Below are 21,695 nucleotides of genomic sequence, written 5' to 3' on the forward strand. Positions count from 1 at the left end.
ATAATTAATAGAAATATAAGATCAAATGAAGAAATATAGAAGAATGTATAAAGATGAAGAAACACTAAGTAAAACAAAGAATAAACTAATAGACAAAATCATTTTAACTGAAGAAATGATCAAGAAAGATAAAATATTCAGAAAACCAAAAGAAAAAGATAAAATCACAGAATCATTTAACAAAAAGAAAGAAGAATGGAAAATACATTATAGTGATTATTTTGAGAGGAAGAAGAGAAAAGAAGAAGAAAAAGAAAAAGAGAGAAAAAAACAAGAAGAAGAAGGTAGATTACAAATAATGAGAGGAATATCAATACCAAAACACCAAATTAAACAACTAGAAGAATGGACAACAAGAAGAGTATCTAATATATTATTTGATTCAGATATTGACGATTGGGGTGTTTATACATCAGTATTTGGAGAAAGAATAATAAATAAAGAACATATAATAATTATTATTGAAGATTCAGATGGAAATAAATTTGGAGGATATATTAATGAGAAAATTGATAAAGTAAATAAAGATATAAATGATCCAAAATCATTTTTATTTTCATTAGAAACAAAAGGAAGAATACAAGGAATGATGAAATTTGATATTAAAGATCCTCAATATGCATTTTATTTATCTAATCAATCAAGTGATTGTTTTTACATTTGGATGTAGAAATGATATTCGTGTTTTTAAAGAAAATAATAAAACAAAATCATATTGTAAACAACAATCATTTGAATATAAAGGAATATCAAATGCACATTGTTGAAAATTTAATTTTACACACCACAACGAATTATTGTAATTGAAATGAAATGATTTTTATTCATTATTATTTATTTGAAATATAAAAATAAAAAAGAATATGAAATAAAATCAATAAATGAATATGAACATTTCATCTATCAATAAATGAAATGATAAATATAAAAATGGACATATTTCATTCTTCTTTTATTTTATTTGAAAGAATCATATTCATTGTGTTAATTTAATAAATAATAAAAAGAAATAAGAATAAAAGATAAATAAAAATATAATAAAATATTTATTTTATTCTTTTTTATTTATTTTTTATTTTATTTATTTTATTTTATATTTATTTATTTTATTCTTCTTCTTTTATCTTTATATTTATTATATATTTCTTATTTTATTATTTATGTTATATTCTTATATCTTTTTATTCTTATTTTATATTTATTCATTATTATTCATTTCATATTAACATTGTTAAATATCAATACAACATATAATAATTAAATGATATAAGTAATCAACAATAAATAATAATAAAATATAAACAAACAATATAAACAAATATAAAATAATAAAATATCATCTAATAAATAATAAATAATAAGAATAAAAATATCTTATTTTATTATTAATTCTTCTTTATATTCTCATATTTTATTATTTTATATATAATTTATGAATATTAATACAAGAAATCAAATATGAAATAATGTTATAATATAAAGAAATCATGATGATATTGAATGAATAAATAAATAAATAATATTAAAAATATTTGAAATTATAATAAAAGATCAAATATATATGTAATAAATAAAAAGAATAAAATTAATATATTATTTGTTATGATTATTGAAATAAATAACAATATTAATCGAGTATATTTGATGAAAATAAATATGAATAAAGAAATAAAGAAATAAAGAAATAAAGAAAATAAGAGATGATAAAATGAATTAATAATCTCTATAAAATGATATTAAATAAAGAAATCATTAAAATGATAAAAGAAATAAATATGATAATATAAAAGAAATCAAAAAGAATAAAAATAAAATTATGAAATATATTATAAAACATTTAATCTAAACAAAATATACACAAATAAAATAATTAATAACAAGAATATTAATCTTAATTCAACGAATAAATATTAAATACCATTTTTATTATACTTCTTTTATTACTTTTATTTTATCATTATTTACTTCTTATCTTACAAACTAATTAACCCTTCTTCTTTAATATAAATCTTATTTGATGCTTTAACAAGATATAGCCTTAGCATTTAAGTAGTTTAAATATTTAATTGAACCTGTTAGTTATTTTTTATAAGATGCAATTTCTACTGACTCAACAACTACTTCAACAACTTTCAACTCCTTATATCATTTCTCTAATCAACAAAATAGAGTAAATCAAAATTATTACTCTCAAACTTGGAATACCCAAAACCTAAAATATTCCTTTCCTCATCTACATATAGTAGAGCCTGTAGCCAAACATGAAACACAACCATTTCCTGTTATTGGTCAACAAGTAATACTAATATACTTTTTATTTTTAGGTTTTGTTGTTAACCTCTATGAACTGTAAATGTTGTATTGTATAGGTTTTCTTCATCATTAAAAACACAGTTATTTTCTTCTATCTCAAAAGTTGTGTTTGCAATATATTGATTTACATTAATAATTTCAGTTATATGTTATTGGTTAGTAAAGTTATTATTAATCAAAACAAAAAATATCTTCTTCTTTTAATTTATTAATTCTGAAAATAATAATAAAAATATTAAAATGTCTAATAAAAATGGCTATTAAAATTAGTTTAATACCATGATTTTCCTGCTGAGTTCAAAACCTTGTCTGAAACCTTATGAAGATATAATTCTTTAAGTGCTTGTCTAGCTGGTCCAAGATATTGTCTTGGATCAAAGTCCTTTGGATGTTCTGCAAGATATCTTCTAATTGATCCTGTCATAGCAAGTCTACCATCTGAATCAATATTAACTTTACAAACTGCACTCTTAACAGCTTCTCTAATTTGATCTTCTGGAATACCAATAGCTGATTCTAATTTTCCTCCATATTGATTAATAACAGCAACCCATTCTTGTGGAACTGATGATGATCCATGAAGGACAATTGGGAATCCTGGAATTCTCTTTTCAACTTCATGAAGAATATCAAGTCTAATTCTTGGATGCATTCCTGGTTTGAATTTGTATGCTCCATGTGATGTTCCAATTGAAATAGCAAGTGCATCTACTCCTGTGTCTTTAACAAATGCTTCAACATCCTTTGGATCTGTGAATACATGTTCAGCTGCTGCAACGTCATCTTCAACTCCTGAAAGAACTCCAAGTTCTCCTTCAACAGTAACTCCAAATTGATGTGCATATTCAACAACTTGTTTTGTTAATTTAACATTCTCTTCATATGGAAGTGCTGATCCATCAATCATAACATTAGAGAATCCATTATCTACACATTCTTTACAAATTTGGAAATTAGCTCCATGATCAAGATTAAGTGAAATTGGAATACCTTTATGTTCTGGATCAATTTCTTTTGAATATTCAACTGCTCCTTTAGCAAGATTTCTCAAAAGAGTAGCATTAGCATATTCACGTGCTCCTTTTGATACTTGAAGAATAACTGGTGATTTAGCTTCAGTACATGCTTGAATAATAGCTTGCATTTGTTCAAGGTTATTGAAGTTAAAACCTGGAACAGCAAATCCTCCTTTAATAGCATGTTCAAACATTTCCTTGTGATTACAAAGTCCAAGTTCTTTATAGTTAACAGTCTTAGCAGCCATTTGTAAAAATGAAATGATATTTTAAGAAATTCTAAGGTTTTAATAAATCAGTTTATGTGTTGACACGTTATTAAGATCTGTCATTTCATTAACCTTAAATATTCTTGTTTGAAATTCATCCTAATTTCCTGAAATAATTTGAAAATTTTGTTTAACTATTTCTTTGAAGTTTCATTTTTGTGTTTCAAAATAAGATTTTTTTTGGAAGATTAGAAAGAAAAAAATAATTTAGTTTAAGAACTAGAACCAGCTGTTGGTAAAGTACTACTCATAATGAATAATAAAGTTCCCCCAATTGACAATCCAACATTCATTGCTACCATAACCAAATTGCCAGCAACTTTCATGTCATTTGGATCAACGTCTTTATAAGCAATTTGGATAGCCCATGCAGATACATAACCATTGGAGAATGAGAATAATAACATAATTGCAAACATAACAAATGGATTATTATATACTTCGTAATAATAAATGAAAACAGGGACATAAAACAAAACACGTACAAGTGAAAGTCCAAGAATTGGCCATTTATTCCATGGAATTGGTATATAAACAGCAAATCGACTAAGAAGATCACCTAACATAAATATAAATGTATTAATCATAACTGTTGTTGACTGATTAATAGCACTTTCATCATAAGATGTTCCAGTAAAGAATCCTGGGAAAATAGAAAGAGTAACAAAGAATATGAATCCAATGGAGAAGAGGTTAATAAACATTTTCTTGAATACACGGAAGAATCCTTTAATACCACTTTTAGATTCACCTTCACTACTGAGAAGAGTAACAGACTCTTCTTTTTGGTTACTTTGAGAATAAAGCTCTTTAGTTAAAGGAATACAGAAATACATATAAATGTACATGGCATAGCTAATAAGTAATACAATACCATTCATATAAAAAGTAAGGAAATAATCATTATCAGGTTTTCCTTTGAAAATGGCATTGCTCAACATTCTAAGAAGAGAAGAAATTAATCCACCAGCAGCCATACCAATGAAATAAATTGCACTATGGATGTTACTAAACATTCCAGATAATCCCATAAACACAGAAGAATTGATTGGAGTTGGTAATCCATTGAAAGTTGAAATACAAATCATAACCCAAAATCCTGCAGCATTTCCTTCAATAAAAACAAGGGCAAATGGTGTAATAACAAATAAAAGAATATGTAGAATGAAACTTGTATGGGTTAAAATGTTATGTGGGAAACTTTTTAATGAACTGGCAAGGTATGTCATAATAATAGCAATTAAAAAGTTGAACCAATTGTAGAACAAAGGAAATGTTGACATATAACTCAAGTCATAAGTAAAATGAGTAGCCAATAAATCTCCCACATTCAACAAAGTATTGTAGAACATTAAATACGAACTTCCAAAGAAAAAGAAGAAAATGACAGTTAAAATATTTTGGAACAAAGTTAACTTTTGGTTACCAAAGTTCATTTGAATGATTAAATGAATAATAAGATTTAATTTTATTGAAATAAATTGTTTAGAGATATTCGTTGATATTCTTTATTATTCTTTTTTTAGGGTTTCTCTTCTATTTTGTTTCTCTTTTAAAACAAATCTAGCTCAAATAGGAAATAAAATAAATCAGTTACTTTTAAATAGTTTGTAAAGTGGATGAACTGTATTTAGCCGAAGTCCAATATTAATTGTTTGATAATAATTTCCTTTCATTTTTAGATTTTGAATGATGTCAATCAACGGAATGGCACGACCAATTACTGAATTCAATGACTGAAATAGTGGAGAGTGAATAGTACAAAAATGAATATGGAAATGCCAAAATGATGGAATGTAATGGACAAATGTAATAATTTCATTTTCTTTTAATCCGTAATTATTTGTTAACACTTTCGTTGTTGTTTTTTCTATTCTTTCTAATAATTGTATATGATTTTGATTTAAAGCACGTAATGAATGAATTGAATGATCTCTTACTAATACTAACCCATAAACTTGATTAAGGTTTTGACGATCCCATTTCATATCAAGTAGAGAAACATAATCATTATCATTAATAAGTACATTGTCTTGTTCAGCTGTACCATTCAGAATGTTATAAATCCATTGAAATTCTGATGGTGGAATAGAATTAATAAATGGTAAAGTAATTGAATTAAATATTTGAGGTGTTTCTGTAAATAATTCATATTTTTGTGGTTTATTTTTTTCAATATCGTGTTGTGTTGCAGGAGAAATAACATCTACAGAATAACCAGTAGTAATATTTCTGTCAATTGGAAGTTCAATTCGATATTTTTTGTATTTATCATTTGTCATAATTAATCCTTTTTCTGGATTTTTTTCTATTTCTTCAATAACGTTTTGTCCTTCTGACTCACAAAATGGTTGTTTGGATACAAAATAAACTAAATATTTAATAATTTTCTTATTTAAGGTATAAGAATATAACAAACTAGTAGGTGTTTGTTCATTGTTTTCTAATATGACAATTGATTTTGTATCAAGAAATTCATTTATAACTTCTAGTTGTTGCATGAAAGTATTAAAATTTTAAGATTTTATTATTATTACAAGGGGATTTTAAATAAAAAATGATATTTTAAAAATAAAAACTTAAAAAATAAAAAAATCTTAACTAAAAATTCATTCGATTCAACAGATTTATGAATACATTCATTATTATTCTTTTTATTTCTTTTGTTACTTCTAAACAAGTTAACATAGTTTCTACGATGGAAACCAAATCAAAAGAATTTGCTGTTGAATGTCCTGATAATATTCCAAAACCAATTTGTGAAGAATTTATTTCTCAAAAAAGTTTTAAGCCACTTGGAGGAATAGGAAGTATTGCTACTTGTAAAATTTGTGAATCATTTGTTGGAATAGCTCTTGATTACGTAACTAAAGGAGAGACAGTGGAGAATTTGAATAAGAAGATTCTTGACTTTTGTACTATCTTTTCAAGAGAATTACCACACCATTACTGTTTTGTAATTGCACAAGAGATTTATGTTAAAGTATTAAATGCTGTTCAAAACAATGAAACAGTTGATATTACACTTTGCTCAAAGATCAACTTATGTTAATTCATAAATTCTTCTAGAAGAATATGGTTATTTATTTTTAGTTTAATATAAATAGATTTGTTTATCCAAACCAAAAAAATAGAATCAAAACTTGCATTCTATTTCAACATGTCAGAAGAAAGTGGCCAACAAGTACCACCTGCTATGGATTTATTCAGAATTACATTCCATTCTCATAAGAAGCTTTATGATCTATTTTGGAAAGTAGTAGAGCCACTGTCTCAAATTCAAAGAATTCAAAATACTATTGTATTGAAAAACGGTATGGTTATTCCTTTCCAATTGGCTCCTGTTTCAAGTATAATTCCTTCTTTATTTGCAAAAAAACAACAACATATTCTACTCTGTCCTTTATCAGATTCTAATTTAGAAGATAAAATCAGAACACAATTAGAATTATTTAGACAAGCAGAAATTGAACAACCATTATTAGTTATTATTATCAGTGACTCTGAAAAGAAGAAGTATTCTGAAATAAAAGATTTTATTGAAAATGAAATTGAAGGTTTTGAATTAAAACAAACTAAAGTTAATTCTCAAAGTACATTTCAAATTAAATTGACAGAAAATAAATATGATCAGAATGTTTCATTATCTTCTCCTTCTTTAATTAAACAAAAATTTGAATGTACCATTTGTAAAATTCCTATACTTCGAGAAATCACTAAATCTGATGTAGAAAAAATATGTGGATTTATTGCTAAAAGCAAAATTAAAAGAGAAATGGAATGGAAAAGAGTTTCTGTAGAATTGAAGAATAGTGTTATGACTTCTTTAACGTTTGTTAGTGATATTTTTTATATCACTGAACAACAACTCTTTTCTTTATTAAGTATAAATAATAAACCAGAACTATTTAAAACAAAAGTCTTAAAATTATTACATGAATATGGAATTTTATACTCATTCAGGAAATCCCAATTCAGAAGTTTGAACTATCCGAAGTTAGAATTCCTCAATAAAATATTAGTCAAACCATGGATTTATCGTGACATTTATGACAGGGCTAGAAGTTCATGTTTCAGAGGAATTTTTGTTGATGTTTCTTCAGTTTTTCAAGATTATGGTAAAGAGTATGAACAACTGATATTTTTGATTTTTTATCATTTTACAGTCATAAATGATATTTTTATTCTAGATGATGAAACAATTAAAAAGGATAGAAGTGAAGAATTGGTTGAAAAGTATATAAAATCAATACAAACAATATACAATGAAGATGAAGATGAAGTTAGATTTGAATCAACTGAAGCTAAAATATTTCAAGAAAAAAGACATTTATCATGTATCTTTAAACAAAACAATGACAACAACACAATTCTTAACCAAAATAGTTTCTTACAATTAATAAAAGAACAGACCCATTTTGAATTATCAAAAATTGAACTTCCAAAATACTTCTTTTGCTTTAGATTTATTAAAACACCTGATTTGATAGAACTTCATTGGAGTAAAAAACATTACGATAATGAACTTGAAATTGCTAGAAAATTTGAGACTCTATTACCAAAAAAAAGTGGTGGAGTTGTTGTAGCTAATTTATTATTAAATGGAGCTAAAATTATTGCAAAATCAGAGGATTTCGTGATTCTTGAAATTAGTGAATGGAATCAAAAGGGATATTGTCTTGTAGAAAAAACAGAGAAAACGATTTCATTTCATCTAAGAACTATGGTAACAAGTTATATCGTTTATATGTCAGTTATCAAATGCATAAATAGATTATATCATCTTTTGCAAAATACAGTCCCCCCTCAGAAAAGATTTTGTTTCTGCCCAAAATGCCTCCATAAAGGAATATTTACACCAATGCAGTTCAGTCTAGATTCAGTAAGACACGAAGAAATTAATTTTAAATGTAAGCATATTATAACAATGATCGAATGTTTCCCTGATTTTGTATATGAGATATATATGAAAGAAATGAAACCAATTCAAGTTGGAAACCAATTAAAAATTAATGAAGGTGGTTATTCTGAAATATATAAAACAATAAGAAATGATACTCAACAAGAAATTATTGCTAAAGTATTATTTAAAGGAGATTCCAAAGAATCTTTTATGTTAAATTATACTCAATTTGTAAATGAACTTAAAGTTTCTGAAAGGTGTAAATGTCAATGGTTACTAGAATTAATTTCATTCTCAATTGAAGATATGACACTTTACTATGAATTTTGTGAAGGAGGAAATCTCTATAAATATATTGATGAACAACCAACTCCATTTTCTGAAGAGATTCAATTGTCTCTAATTCTTGATCTTGCTCATGGAATAAAAATTTTACATAAAAATGGATTTATTCACCGAGATATTAAATCACCTAATGTACTAATCAAAAAAAACCCAATAAGATGTGTATTATGTGATTTTGGATTATGTTCAGAATATAATTCTCATTATGTTTCTCAAGTAGATAATCCTATATGGTGTGCACCTGAAATTATTCAAAACGAACCACCAACAAGATACTCAGATATTTATTCTTTTTCTATTGTTATTTGGGAAATAGTAACATTCAAACATCCTTTTGAATCATTTTCTTTTATGGCTTCATTAATAGGAGAAATTTTAAATGGAACAAGACCTGATGTAGATTTGATCAAAAATGAAAAATTAAAACAGTTATGTGAAGAAGGATGGGATGAAGATCCATTTAGAAGACCTGCCATAAATGATATTATTGAAACTCTGAGTAATGTTTATTAAATTTATTTATTTAATATTCTATTCTATTTTTTATTTTAAGAGAGAAACAATGACTCCAAAAACTAAAACGTTCAATTTATTCATTCTTATCTAATTTATCTTCAAAGAAATTCTTGATTGTAAAAGTTATGGTAATTGTTAATGAAGACCCTAAAGCAAATAGTAATAAGACAAGAAATACGATATCACTTTCAAAACGAATTGATTCAACTTCAGTCATTCTTTCACCTAAATTCATATTTAAATAAGTTTGTGGTAATACTGAGAGAAGTTGAGCCAAGGCATATGCAAATATTGGTAATCCAATTAAACCAAATAATGCACAACAAATTCGGATAGGAAGAATTGGTACAAAAATTGAGAATAGTGTTACATTACTAAAATAAGGCCAAAACCTAGAAGAGAAAGCATGGATTTGTTGAAGTTTAGGAATAAAAGAAGATAAAATTTTTGACAAAGAATACATTACAGAAAATAAAATAATTTCTGATAAAGTATGTATGATTACTGAAATACCAAAAGCATATACTTTACCATATTTATAAGCAAATAACATATCAACTAATGAAGATTCAATATCTTGAGGTAATCGTATATGAACTGACAATGATACGAATATTAGTTTAATAAAAGAAATATCAGAATCTACCAAAGATTGCATTGTTTGAAGATTAGGATGATATAATTGAACAAATACATTTCTAATCATTAGAAACAATATTTTTAATAATTAAAATATTAATAATACAAACTCATCTAAACCAGTAACAGAATTAAGAATAGAAGGGGTAAATAATATATAACAAATAGTTAAACTAATGGTAAATAATATAAAATATCTAATGACACTATTCTCCATAAAATTTTGTAAGATAACTTTCTTAGTTTTTCTTTATTTTTCTATTTAAAAAGAATTGATAGAAAAAAGAAAATTGAATGAAATATTATTATAACTAAACTTTCAATCTAAAATCAATCATTTAAGTTGTCGTTTCTTTTCAAATCTATTACTACTCTTTGGTGCTTTAAGTATATTTAATTGAACTTTTGGGGGATTCGTTAGTCCAAATGAAAGTGCAATCCCTCCAATATCAATATCATTTACATTGAATACATCTTTTAATGAACGACTATTGTATGCCATAATATAAGCCTTATACCCATCTTTTGCTTCAGTGTTTAAATAATAATTTTTTTCAACTAACTTTTCTAATTCCCTTTGAATATTAGCAATTTTTTTTTCAGGAACTTCATATTGTGTTAATGGGATCTTTTCTCCTTTTAAATATTCTAAAATACGTACTTCACAAGGTTGAACAAATAAAAGTGCACGTCCTTTAGTATCTGCACGTGCAGTTCTACCTACTCTATGAATATAATCTTTTGGTGAATCAGGAAGATCAACTTGAATAATCCAATCAACAGCAGGAATATCAAGTCCACGAGCAGCAATATCAGTGGTAATTAAAATAGCTTCTTTTGCTTTACAAAATTCAAAAAATACTTTTGTTCTTTTGTCTTGATCTAATTGTCCGTGAAGTGCTTTAACTGGTATGTCAATATAATTTAATAAATCACTATAAAATTTAACAGCTTTACATGACGACATAAAAACAATTGTTTTCTTATTTTTATTCTTTCTTAAAAACGTATACAATAATCTAAACCTATCTTTTGCTTCAACAAGAACATACCCTTGTTCTAATTTACTTGACGTTGATATTGTTGATTGACTTTCAACATTAATAACAACAGGTTGTTTTAATGAAATATTAGCAATATCATCAACTTTTTCTGACTGTGTAGCACTAAATAACATTGTTTGTCTATTCTTTGGTAATCTATTTAATATTTGTCTCATTTCTTCTTCAAATCCAACTTCCATAATTCTATCAGCTTCATCAATTACTAAACACTTTAAATTTCTGTAAATAAAACATTTAGTATTAATAATATGATCTAATAATCTACCTGGTGTTGCAACAACAATTGAAGCACCTTTTTTTAGAGCCTCTTCTTCTTTTTTTTTACTACTTCCACCAATAATTAATGTTCTTGTTCTTTCTGAATGAGCTAATATTTTTTCTAGTACTTCAAATGTTTGAATAGCAAGTTCTCTAGTTGGTGAAATAATTATGGCACCTGTTCCATTTCTTGTTTGAAAATGAATTTTATTTAAAATTTCAACTATAGGAATTAAAAATGCTAAAGTTTTACCTGAACCAGTTCTAGCTTTGGCCATAATATCCTTTCCCATTAATAATAATGGAATTGATCTTGCTTGGATTGTAGTCATTTTAGTATATCCTGCTTCTTCAAGTGCTTTTTGAATTTCTTCTGAAAGGTTTAATGACTTATATTCAATATCAGTTAAAAACGTTGATGTAGTTCCTTTACTTTTTTCTTCGTTTTCTTCTTTACTTTTTGACTTATTTTGGTTTGTTTCTTCTTTTATTGTAGACTCTTGTTTTTCGTCATTTCCTTCTTCTTCGTATTCTTCAGGGAATGCTTCACGAGCTGTTCTTTTTGACATGACAAACTCTTTGATTTGAACTCTTTTTTCAAACCCTAAATAATTGAAAAAATATGAAACAATCTAGATGTTATTAACATCATTTCATAATGGAATTATCTGAAAGAATTCCACCAATTGGTCTTGTTAATAACTCTTATAATGGATGTTATGTCAATAGCTGTATTCAGCTTTTATTTTCAATGAAGTCTTTTGTTTCTTACTTATCTTTTAATTCTCCAAGTAATGAAATATTACAAAGAATCCGCTTGCTTTTTGTTGACTTAATAAGTACTACTCTTCAGAGTATTAATACATTCTATTTCCTTGATTGTTATAATCCACAGTATGGAGACCCAAACGAGTTTCTAACCCAAATATTAGAACATTGTAACCAGTGCGGTTATTATGAAATGTCTATACGATGTGATATCAATTGTGATTGTGGAAAAACTGATACAGTTATTTCAAAAGAACCTGTCCTACTAATTAGAAATAATGGTATTCAACTTGATTTACCAACACAACTTTGTTTATCACTATTTAGAGAGTTCCATTGTTCTTGTGGAAGAACATTAAATGTTGAATTAAAGCCATTGAACTCTCCTCAATATCTCATTATTTGTGTTGAAAACATCAAAATAATAAATAACCAAATAGAGAAACAAACAAAAAGTATTTCTCAGAACAAAGAAATTATATACAACAAATCAAATTATTCTCTTAAATCAATGATAACTCATATAAATGGATATGACAATGGCCATTGTAAGAGCTATGTTAAAACACAAAGTGGATGGTATTGTTGTGACGATACTAATGTATACCCATGGAACGAAAGTTTGTATTACTTAAATTTCACAAAAAAATATTTATACTTATCAAATTAGAATTAGAAGAGGAAGTAAATGAAGTTGTAACAACATTTCTATTTGAAAAAAAGGAAGAAGAACCTCAAAGCAAACCAATTTTATCTCAACAGGCATTGCTTGATTATTACCTCTTTCTTAAAAGAAAACAAAATAATTCAAATTATTCTTAATTTGCTGACTTGATTGACAACATCAGTTAAAGAACCATGTGTCACCAAAGTCAATATATCTTCTTCGCAATAATAAAATAAAGAAATAACTAACTACTAAGTAGTTATTTCTGCAGAGCGAAGTGAATAAAATAGGATAACCTAATTCTTAAATATAATATATGTATAGTAAATAATATTATAATAAAACTATAATAAATAATAAGGGTTTACATAATTCTTAAACATAAAAGAAAAAAATAGAAAAACATAAAAAAGAAATACTAAAAAAATATTTATTTTTATGAGTCATCAACAAAGAAAGAAAAGTAATCGTCAATTTGAAGATTCAGATCTTTTACTTGATGATAGTGATTCAGATATAGAAGAAATCTCACCAAAAAGACCATCTGAGAAATTAGAAAGAACACAAAGAAGCCAAAAGATTGCAACTCAATCAAAAAAAGGTGATCTTACACCTGAAGAAACTAATTTATTAGTAAATGATATTATGAGAAAGGTATTAGCTTATCAAGTATCAAAGAAGTTATTAACACGTGACGATATTTCAAAAACTGTGTTTGCAAAATATAAAATAAGTCCAAGAAATACATTTAAAAGTTGTATGGAAGAAGCCTCTAATAGATTAAAAAAACAATTTGGATTTGAACTAAAAGAAATTAAAAGTGGTAATTCAGGAAAATCTGTTTATATTCTTCTTGATGGAATTCAAGATATTGAAGAACCAAAAACATATACAGTAGAAGGAATGACTAATTCTATGATTATTCAACAGTCAATCACATTTATAATACTTTCATTAACAATGCTCAATGGAGAAGCAATATTTCAAGAAGTTTTAGTTCAACATTTAAGAACATTAGATATATGTTCAGTTCCAGAACAACCATCATTAGAATTTTTTATTGATAAAGTATTAACAAAACAAGGATATTTAAGAAGAATTATTATTCAAAATGATAATGGTTCAAAAACAATAAAATATTCTTTAGGTGTTCGTACTTATGCAGAACTTGGCAAAGATATGTTGTATTCAAAAATTGCTCAAATACATGGAGAAGAATTAGGTGAAAGCGAACGTTCAATGTTTAAAAAAGAAACTGAAAGATTTTTAACAGAAAACTATGATGAGGTTGAAGATGCTAACTTACTTGATAATGACGAAACAATATAATTAGATTTATAATTATTGATTTAAATTGAATTAATTTTAAATAAAAAAAAAATAATTTGTTAGTTTGGAAGTATCATTTCAGGATTCATTGCAAGAACAACTTTTGGTGCAATATAAACTACACAAAATCCACCAACAAAACCTGAAAAATATGCGAGTGGAATTTCTGCTGTATATTTTAACATTACTTTATCACATTCATATTCATTAATATTATCTTTTAAACAATGAATTCGATATTTACAACAAAATTGCTCTATTCTACGAAGAAGATTATTAACTTTTGCACTTTTTTCAACTAACTTCATAATAATATTTGGTAAAATAAATCCAATAGTTCCAAATAGACTTAAACATATTGATATAGCAACAATATATTCTAATATAAACTTTGGAAGTCTATGTATTTGATAAATAATATATTCTTTCATTGGAAGAATATGTGTTGTGAGTGTTTGCATATCAAATGACATAACAACTGAGGCTGCAAATACACATCCACATATCATTGCTGTTCTTCTTGGAGTTGGATTGTATTCTTTACATCTTGGCATTAAAACAAGAATAATAACATGAATTATAAAGAATATAGGAAGCATTAACGGTAATGAATGAATGTACATAATAGTTTGATAAAAATTCACCATAAGTACAAGATGAAGAAATCCAAATAACATCCCACAACAAACATCAGCAGGACTATGAACTCCCATGTACATTCTACTAAAAGAAACACAAACAACATATATTATAAAAATTATACGGTATTGAATGCTATCAGTTAAAGCAAATACAACAAATCCTGTATTGGCAATTGCATTAATAGTATGTGTACTAGGAAATCCAAAATCTTTTTCAGGGACTGGAGCCCACAAACCCTCTCCATAAGGTCTAGGTAATCCAAATAAATTTTTAATGAAATTACCAACAAGAATATTAAAACAACAAGTGAAAGTAATAGTAATGACTGTCCTTACATAATCTGGATGTGGATAAAATAATACAATTGTCGGGAGAACAGCAGCATATATACCAGTTCCTGCAACAAGAGTAATGAATAAAAAGAAACTGTCAGTAATCCAGTTTCTTTTTTTTTGAAGAGAAGCAATAAAAGGAATTGTGTTGTGCACAAACTGTGCAATAACTTTACGTAATTCAGCACAAATAACAATCATCTACAAAACCAATGAACTTAATTTTGACTAATAAAATAATAGGGTTTTTATTTGACAATAAGACAGTATGAATAAAAATGGTATAACTGAAAAAAATAATTAAGAAAACTTCGTTTATTCAATTAAATCAAGAGCAGATGGGAAAGGTGCATCGTCTTTTTCTATTTTGCTTAAAACAGATTGGTCAATAGATTGATGGTTCAAACTATCAGATTTAAATCGTGATAGAATAGCATAAATAGTACTTCCAGTCAAATGTGGAAGGGTTTGTTTTAATCCTTGATAGTCAAATTTATCTGCTGAGTGATCCAATACCAATAATCCGCTTACTTCAATTGCAGGTTGAATGTACTTTCTATAAGGACTTAATTTTTTAATATCAGACATTTCAGCTTCCATAATACTGAAGAAGAATTTTAATTGAAGTCCTTTAGCACAATTAACTAATTTATCATTTTCTACAAGAAGTTCAATGACATGAATTGCAATATAGTTAACAATTTGTTTCATTAATTGTTGTACTAATTCTTCTTTAATGCCCATAGATTCGAGTTTATTCAAAATATCACTTAAATACTTTGGAACATAACCAGCAGTTACTTGTTCAAATTCAGCTGCTTTTCTTCTTTCAAAGCATTGATTATCTTTCATCATACTTTCAAGGAAACCATTAAGTTTCATAGTAGAAGCAACAATAGCTTTAATAAAGAAGAAATATTCAAGATCAAGAAGTTGAGTATTAAGACTACCATCACGTTCAACTTTTTTAACAACATAATTATTTGAAAGATTTGCAAATGTTAATAACATATACAATGTATTATCAAAAGTGTTGTCTCCAACACTCTTTAAATGGTCAAGCTCAATAATTTCATTATTACCCTTTAATAATACTTTAATTTCATCTGCCAAGAAAGGAATATTATTATCATATTTATTATTATATTTAGAATATCTGATCATTAATTTTTTAATTAACTTTCCATTCTCTTTTGTCTCATTCTCTTCTTCATCTGATGAAGAAGATGATGATTTGGCTTTTTTATTAGCTTCTTCAGATGATTTTTGAAGTGAAACAATAACAACTTCTTTTTCTGCTAACTCTCGTTCTTTTTTATTGTTCTCTTCTTTAAGTTCTTCAATTTGTTGTTTTAATTCTTCGTTTTGATGTTTCAAATCTTCTTTCTCCTTCTTTTCATTTTCTATAAGACTACTTGAATTCTCTTCAGCACTAGAAATTTGTTGTTTCAATTGTTCATTTTCTTTCAACAAAGCTTCCTACAAATAAATTATTAAATGTTTACTCCTCTAAAGGACTAACTTACTCATAAGAATATTTGATTAACGATAACACTATTCTTTCATTTAGATTAACATCCTAACAAAGAATAGCTTAATGTCAATATATAAAAATTTACCACAACACAGATGATAATAGAATTTTGTTATTACCATCAAACAACCAAATAGCATTAATTCATAACTGTCCTCTCTCTCACAACTCAAACAATAATATAGAAAATCCTCAATAACTCAACAACACACTCATAACTCATTAACACACACTCACCTCATATATAATATATATAAAAACAAACTTTTTCTTTCTTAATATTATCTATCTCTTCATTCTTTTGTTTCAATAACTCTTCAGAACCTGCAGCAGCATTCTTTTCAGTTTCTTCTAATTTCTTTTGTAAATCTTCAAGTTGAACTTTTAATTCATTGTTCTCTTTCTCAGAATCATTAACCTTCTTTTCTAATTGTTCTGCTTTTTGTTTTTCATTATTCCTTTCTCCTTCTAACTCTTCAACTTTCTTTACTTGTTCTTCTTTCTCTTTTTCAATTTCTTCAATTTTCTTTGCTTGTTCCTCCTTTTCTTTTTCTAATTCTTCACCCTTACTCTTTAATTCTTGATCTTTCTTTTCAACTTCTGCTTTGAGTGTAGCTTCAGCAGCAACTGAAATTGCTAAAGAAGCTTTAACAGCTTCTTTTTCTTTTGTCTCTTCTTCAATCTTTTTATTCAACTCTTCTATTTGAGTTTCTTTTTCTTTAACTGCATCTTCCTAAAAATGATTAGTACTTACAATTCAAATTAATTGTTATTAGAAAGAAATTAGTGTGTGTAGATAATAGAATTTATTATATTGTTATGGCAAGAGAAGTGATTAATGAAAGAGATTAGTTATTAGAGGAGTATATTCAAAATTAAACAAACTATTTCTTTATCTTTTTCAGCTTTGAGAGTTTCTATTTGAGCTTTTAAATCAGCAACTTTTTTATGATGTTTTTGTTTTTTTTCTGCAAGGGCTTGCTCAACAGCTTTATCAATATCTTCTTGTTTAAATTTTTTCTTATCCTTATCTTTTTTACCTTTAATTTTAACATCAGACATTGCTGCTGCAAATAAGTTCTTTTCTTTTGCCTTATCTGATTTTTCTTTAGACTTATCACTTAAAGCAGCTGATTCTTTTTGTTGTTCTTCTAATTGTTTTTGTCTTGCAGCCTCTTCTTGTTCTTGAATTTCTTTTTGTTTTCTTTGCTTTTCAACAAGTTCTTCTTCTTCTTTTTCTTCATCAACATTATCCTTCTTTGAATCTTCTGCTTCATTCTCTTCTTTTACAACTTTTTCTTCTTTTTTAATCTCATGGTTCTTTTTATCAACTTGTTGTACAAGTAATTCATGGATGTCTGTAGTAGAAGTAATATTAGATGATTGGTTCATGTGAAGAACTTCTGTTTCATCAGAACTTCCACCAGCCTCACCAATGAGAGAAGTAATTTTCATATCAACTGTGGCTGGAACTTTTCCTTTTAGAGGAAGGGAAATATCTTTACCAACACCATTTAAATCTGCATAATGTGCTAAGTCAACGTATCCTTTACAAAGTTCTTTCCCTTTTTTACCAATAGAGTGAAGAGAAACTTCAAGTCCTTTTTCTTCATAACCATTTTTAGTAAGGAATAAAGTGCAGTGGATATTTACAGTTTGTACTGGAGAGTAAAGAACATTACTACCATGGACCTGAGCCTTTTCAATAGAACCTTTATTTTCTTTCTTTTCACCTCTTCTCCATTTTAGGACAACTTCAGTACCTTCAGGTACCCCGACACCAGATATCTGTTTAAATTCAATAGTATAATCTTGTTTAATATTCTTCTTAAGCAATGATTTCATTTGAAACTAAATAATATTTAGTTCTCTTTATATAGTAAAGTTCAGGAAATTAAAAAAGACTAAAAACAGAGTATTATAAACCATTAAGTACTTCAAATTTATTAATGTTTCTATAAATGGAATTTAAAATTTATTTTAGTTTTATCTTTATTTTGGAATAGAAAAAATATAACAAATTAATAGTATTCAAATTCAATTACATTGTATTTGTTTATTCATGCATGTAAATCATCTGGTATTTTCATCTTTTTCTTCATAACTATTTTTTCATTAAAGAGGGTGTCATCGAGCCTAAAACATGCAAATGTGGAATGGTCCATTTTACCTCCAACAAATGTTTCGATTCTTTTTACTTTACACTCTCTTGCTTGTTTTGTTTTTTGTATAATAAAGTTATACAAATTAAAACAAAGTTCTTCTAATGAATCATTAAGAAATAAACTCAAAAATGAAGAATAAAATACTTCTTTCCTTTTTTCCCAATGCTCTAAGTTATCGTCGCTCCATTCTTGTCCACTTAAATCACATTCTTTAGGAGTTTGATAATATGTTTTAATATCAAAATTATCACACACCCCATCTGTCATTAATGCTATAACACTTCCTGCACTACAAAATTTAATTCCACATTTAAAATTATCTAATTCAGGATAATCTCCTTCTACTGGTCCAAGTCTTCCTCCAGTTGTTTTAACATCAACCCTTCCTGAATAATCATCAATTAATTCATTTACTATTGCCCTTCTTGGGTCAATAACTAGTGCCCGACAATCACCAATGTTGCAATACATACATGCAAAACTTGTCCCAGTTCTTAAAACTACCACCCCAAGAAATGTAGTTAGTCCAGCGTCTGTAGATAATTCTTGAGTTTGTAAAATTGCAGTTTGAACATAGGCAATTGCCTCTACAATTATTTTTTGTGCTTTGGCAAGTGTTTTTGTTTTGGGAATTTCTACAGAAACGTATTCAGTAAATTTTTCACAGGCAACATGTGCAGAAACCGCTGGCCTTTTTCCCATTCCACACCCATCAGCAATACAAAATACAGCAAAATCTTTATAAATATTTGCCGAAGTACAATCAGCAATTGGTTTACCAAATTTTTCACCATTTAATACTGGATAAGTACTAAAACTAACATTTGAATATCCTTTAACGTACGTTGAATAATAAGCTTCAGGTGTAGATTCATGGTGAGGAGAAACAAGACTAAGATAACAAATATTTGTATCTGGTTGAATGAACAAAGTTTTTGGTGGTTCTTCTGTTTTTTGTTTTTCATATGCTGTTCTAATAAATTTTAAGATTGTTTTATCTATCTTCTGACATAAAGGATGAAACATATCAAAAGGAAGAGCAGCTAATGAATCTATATTGAACATTGAATTAGTTAATTGAAGGTTCTTTATTTTTTCTTTTTTAAAAAAAAAAGAAAATTATTAAAATTTCGTTTAAATTATTCTGTGAAAATTCAACTTTTTGATTGTCACAAAACTGATAATAGAACTCTTAATTTATTCAAAATGTTATTTTTATTTTTATTTTTCATTACTCCTATTCTTTGTTATCACTCTATCTCTTCTTCAATTTGTTTTAATACATCACTCCCACAAAAATCTACTTTTGCTTATTTTGTTCAATCTTGGCCAGGTACATTTTGTATGGATCAGTCTTGTCATTCTATCACTCCGATTAATGAAGGTTTTACTATTCATGGATTTTGGCCACAAAAAACAGAAAGTACTTATCCTGAATGTTGCTTTACTTATTGGAAAAATGAAGAAATTACTCAATACGTTCAAACCCATGAATGGTTATTAATGAATCTACGTTTTTATTGGCCTGGATTAAAACAGTGCTCATTTTTTAATTATGAGTATTTGAAACATGGTACATGTATTCCATCAATATCTCATGGAGAAGATGGTCCTCAATATTTTGCTGATATTGCGTTAAGCATTGCAAATAAAACAAATGCATGGAAAATAATGAAGGAAAAAGGTATTAAAGATGATTCAATAACTCAGTACTCAAAAGAATATATACGCTCTTTATTTAAAGAGATTTATGGTGCAAATCCGTTATTATTTTGTTTTGGGAATTTTTTTGATGAGTTTAGATTATGTAGTGATATTCCATCATTTAATAGACGTTCTCATCCAAAAATTTTTGATTGTGATTCCTCTTTTAGATATTTAGAGACATGCAACAATTCTATTATATTTCCAAAATTCCCTTATTATAAGATTAATTCAAATTGTCTTTATTGATTAAAAAAAATTAGTATTTTAAAAGAATTCACTTAATTCTTCATTTCTTCAATTTCTTTATCAAGTTGATGGACTTGTTCTTCTAATTTAGTTAAAAATTCTGAGTCTTTAGCTAATTCAGCCTTATACAGTTCATTATTTTTAATAGCAGTTTTATATAATTTCTCTAATTTTTGTCCTTGTTTCTTTCCAATTGGTTTACCATCAAGTCCAATAGTTGGAATAATTCCATTTTCTGGTTTTGGATATTCCTTAAATAAATCATTTGGGTTTGCAGCCCAATTCTTATAATTAGTAATCTTTTTAACTAAATCAGCTCTTTTACTTTGTTTCTTTTTAAGTGCTTGTTCACGAGCAACCCTTTTCTTTTCTTCAATAGCAGCAATAATTTCTTCAGGATTTCCTAATTTCCAAGCAGTTTTACCATCATCTTCAACACGTACACCAATTTTTGGTAAATCCTCGTCTCTAACTTTATCACATAAGTTCAATATATTTGTATTTTTAGATTTAATTGCTTCTTTTCTAACTTCTGTTCTAAATGAGCACCATGTGTCTAATAAGGGTGCATTATCAGATGATGATGATACTTGCTTCTCTTCAATACCAAATACTTTTAACATTTTTTGAATATAATATAAAGCTGATCTTAATAATAATGTACTAGAAGTTGATGATAAATATTCATTACATTTACGAATTAAAGCAAAGAGATGATTCATAGCTGTGGCAGTATCAAAGTTATTACATAATGCAGAATGAATTCCTTTTCTTCTTGTTTCAAGAGTAGCTAAAAAGTCTCTATCCTTAGCATCAAGAGGTGATCCTTTTAATGGTGCGTTCAAAGCACTATGCATAGTCGCAAAGAATTCAACAATAGTTTTTTCTTTAGAGATAGCTTCATCTAAAGCAGAGTCAGAGAAATTAATGACGGCATCCCATGATTGCATCAAGAATAATATTCTTAATTTCTTGCACTATA

At 26.7% G+C, this 21,695-nt stretch overlaps 15 protein-coding genes across 15 annotated transcripts in view, besides 19 other annotated features; 5 read left to right on the forward strand and 10 right to left on the reverse strand.

Annotated features, from left to right (window-relative positions):
• The first annotated feature begins 12 nt into the window (after positions 1 to 12).
• Positions 13 to 1,372: a repeat region.
• A 2-nt stretch (positions 1,373 to 1,374) lies between these two features.
• Positions 1,375 to 1,434: a sequence feature (AT_rich).
• Positions 1,435 to 1,441: 7 nt separating this feature from the next.
• Positions 1,442 to 1,838: a repeat region.
• Positions 1,839 to 1,859: 21 nt separating this feature from the next.
• Positions 1,860 to 1,964: a sequence feature (AT_rich).
• Positions 1,965 to 2,511: 547 nt separating this feature from the next.
• Positions 2,512 to 2,555: a sequence feature (AT_rich).
• Positions 2,556 to 2,584: 29 nt separating this feature from the next.
• Positions 2,585 to 3,577, reverse strand: EDI_201730 (fructose-bisphosphate aldolase, putative; the record flags this gene model as incomplete). Its single annotated transcript, XM_001741473.1, has 1 exon — positions 2,585 to 3,577. One exon carries the CDS (start codon positions 3,575 to 3,577, stop codon positions 2,585 to 2,587), a length of 993 nt encoding a protein of 330 aa, XP_001741525.1.
• A 233-nt stretch (positions 3,578 to 3,810) lies between these two features.
• On the reverse strand, positions 3,811 to 5,034 carry EDI_201740 (equilibrative nucleoside transporter, putative; the record flags this gene model as incomplete). Its single annotated transcript, XM_001741474.1, has 1 exon — positions 3,811 to 5,034. One exon carries the CDS (start codon positions 5,032 to 5,034, stop codon positions 3,811 to 3,813), a length of 1,224 nt encoding a protein of 407 aa, XP_001741526.1.
• Positions 5,035 to 5,187: 153 nt separating this feature from the next.
• EDI_201750 (scavenger mRNA-decapping enzyme DcpS, putative) lies at positions 5,188 to 6,099 on the reverse strand (the record flags this gene model as incomplete). The annotated part of the gene is made up of 2 exons (XM_001741475.1): positions 5,188 to 5,969; positions 6,018 to 6,099. 2 exons carry the CDS (start codon positions 6,097 to 6,099, stop codon positions 5,188 to 5,190), a joined length of 864 nt encoding a protein of 287 aa, XP_001741527.1.
• Positions 5,962 to 5,997: a sequence feature (AT_rich).
• A 5-nt stretch (positions 6,100 to 6,104) lies between the features above and the next one.
• Positions 6,105 to 6,134: a sequence feature (AT_rich).
• A 7-nt stretch (positions 6,135 to 6,141) lies between these two features.
• Positions 6,142 to 6,194: a sequence feature (AT_rich).
• Positions 6,195 to 6,227: 33 nt separating this feature from the next.
• On the forward strand, positions 6,228 to 6,650 carry EDI_201760 (uncharacterized protein; the record flags this gene model as incomplete). The annotated part of the gene is made up of 1 exon (XM_001741476.1): positions 6,228 to 6,650. The coding sequence occupies one exon, from the start codon at positions 6,228 to 6,230 to the stop codon at positions 6,648 to 6,650; it is 423 nt and encodes a 140-aa protein (XP_001741528.1).
• A 108-nt stretch (positions 6,651 to 6,758) lies between these two features.
• Positions 6,759 to 9,359, forward strand: EDI_201770 (serine-threonine protein kinase, putative; the record flags this gene model as incomplete). Its single annotated transcript, XM_001741477.1, has 1 exon — positions 6,759 to 9,359. One exon carries the CDS (start codon positions 6,759 to 6,761, stop codon positions 9,357 to 9,359), a length of 2,601 nt encoding a protein of 866 aa, XP_001741529.1.
• Positions 9,352 to 9,398: a sequence feature (AT_rich).
• Positions 9,399 to 9,435: 37 nt separating this feature from the next.
• On the reverse strand, positions 9,436 to 10,218 carry EDI_201780 (uncharacterized protein; the record flags this gene model as incomplete). Its single annotated transcript, XM_001741478.1, has 2 exons — positions 9,436 to 10,060; positions 10,112 to 10,218. 2 exons carry the CDS (start codon positions 10,216 to 10,218, stop codon positions 9,436 to 9,438), a joined length of 732 nt encoding a protein of 243 aa, XP_001741530.1.
• Positions 10,076 to 10,106: a sequence feature (AT_rich).
• Positions 10,219 to 10,335: 117 nt separating the features above from the next.
• On the reverse strand, positions 10,336 to 11,892 carry EDI_201790 (ATP-dependent RNA helicase has1, putative; the record flags this gene model as incomplete). Its single annotated transcript, XM_001741479.1, has 1 exon — positions 10,336 to 11,892. The coding sequence occupies one exon, from the start codon at positions 11,890 to 11,892 to the stop codon at positions 10,336 to 10,338; it is 1,557 nt and encodes a 518-aa protein (XP_001741531.1).
• Positions 11,758 to 11,859: a microsatellite.
• Positions 11,893 to 11,981: 89 nt separating the features above from the next.
• Positions 11,982 to 12,913, forward strand: EDI_201800 (uncharacterized protein; the record flags this gene model as incomplete). Its single annotated transcript, XM_001741480.1, has 2 exons — positions 11,982 to 12,711; positions 12,762 to 12,913. The coding sequence occupies 2 exons, from the start codon at positions 11,982 to 11,984 to the stop codon at positions 12,911 to 12,913; spliced, it is 882 nt and encodes a 293-aa protein (XP_001741532.1).
• A 148-nt stretch (positions 12,914 to 13,061) lies between these two features.
• Positions 13,062 to 13,118: a sequence feature (AT_rich).
• A 17-nt stretch (positions 13,119 to 13,135) lies between these two features.
• Positions 13,136 to 13,185: a microsatellite.
• An 11-nt stretch (positions 13,186 to 13,196) lies between these two features.
• EDI_201810 (uncharacterized protein) lies at positions 13,197 to 14,087 on the forward strand (the record flags this gene model as incomplete). Its single annotated transcript, XM_001741481.1, has 1 exon — positions 13,197 to 14,087. One exon carries the CDS (start codon positions 13,197 to 13,199, stop codon positions 14,085 to 14,087), a length of 891 nt encoding a protein of 296 aa, XP_001741533.1.
• Positions 14,081 to 14,145: a sequence feature (AT_rich).
• A 1-nt stretch (position 14,146) lies between these two features.
• Positions 14,147 to 15,262, reverse strand: EDI_201820 (sphingosine-1-phosphate phosphohydrolase, putative; the record flags this gene model as incomplete). The annotated part of the gene is made up of 1 exon (XM_001741482.1): positions 14,147 to 15,262. The coding sequence occupies one exon, from the start codon at positions 15,260 to 15,262 to the stop codon at positions 14,147 to 14,149; it is 1,116 nt and encodes a 371-aa protein (XP_001741534.1).
• Positions 15,263 to 15,376: 114 nt separating this feature from the next.
• EDI_201830 (GRIP domain-containing protein RUD3, putative) lies at positions 15,377 to 18,440 on the reverse strand (the record flags this gene model as incomplete). The annotated part of the gene is made up of 3 exons (XM_001741483.1): positions 15,377 to 16,540; positions 16,861 to 17,328; positions 17,481 to 18,440. The coding sequence occupies 3 exons, from the start codon at positions 18,438 to 18,440 to the stop codon at positions 15,377 to 15,379; spliced, it is 2,592 nt and encodes an 863-aa protein (XP_001741535.1).
• Positions 16,181 to 16,240: a sequence feature (AT_rich).
• Positions 17,020 to 17,201: a microsatellite.
• Positions 17,730 to 17,902: a microsatellite.
• A 215-nt stretch (positions 18,441 to 18,655) lies between the features above and the next one.
• Positions 18,656 to 19,825, reverse strand: EDI_201840 (uncharacterized protein; the record flags this gene model as incomplete). Its single annotated transcript, XM_001741484.1, has 1 exon — positions 18,656 to 19,825. One exon carries the CDS (start codon positions 19,823 to 19,825, stop codon positions 18,656 to 18,658), a length of 1,170 nt encoding a protein of 389 aa, XP_001741536.1.
• Positions 19,826 to 19,847: 22 nt separating this feature from the next.
• Positions 19,848 to 19,891: a sequence feature (AT_rich).
• Positions 19,892 to 19,966: 75 nt separating this feature from the next.
• EDI_201850 (ribonuclease 1 precursor, putative) lies at positions 19,967 to 20,713 on the forward strand (the record flags this gene model as incomplete). Its single annotated transcript, XM_001741485.1, has 1 exon — positions 19,967 to 20,713. One exon carries the CDS (start codon positions 19,967 to 19,969, stop codon positions 20,711 to 20,713), a length of 747 nt encoding a protein of 248 aa, XP_001741537.1.
• Positions 19,970 to 19,989: a microsatellite.
• A 32-nt stretch (positions 20,714 to 20,745) lies between the features above and the next one.
• Positions 20,746 to 21,570, reverse strand: EDI_201860 (cysteinyl-tRNA synthetase, putative; the record flags this gene model as incomplete). Its single annotated transcript, XM_001741486.1, has 1 exon — positions 20,746 to 21,570. The coding sequence occupies one exon, from the start codon at positions 21,568 to 21,570 to the stop codon at positions 20,746 to 20,748; it is 825 nt and encodes a 274-aa protein (XP_001741538.1).
• A 67-nt stretch (positions 21,571 to 21,637) lies between these two features.
• EDI_201870 (cysteinyl-tRNA synthetase, cytoplasmic, putative) overlaps positions 21,638 to 21,695 on the reverse strand; it is a gene marked incomplete at both ends in the record, with an annotated part of 1,218 nt that continues 1,160 nt past the window's right edge. Inside the window, one exon of the mRNA XM_001733503.1 lies at positions 21,638 to 21,695. This exon is cut by the window's right edge and continues 1,160 nt beyond it. Within this exon, the coding sequence (XP_001733555.1) occupies positions 21,638 to 21,695 (58 nt within the window).

The sequence above is a fragment of the Entamoeba dispar genome, genomic scaffold (assembly GCF_000209125.1).
Source record: "Entamoeba dispar SAW760 scf_1105229463765 genomic scaffold, whole genome shotgun sequence".
Classification (NCBI taxonomy): domain Eukaryota; phylum Evosea; order Mastigamoebida; family Endamoebidae; genus Entamoeba; species Entamoeba dispar.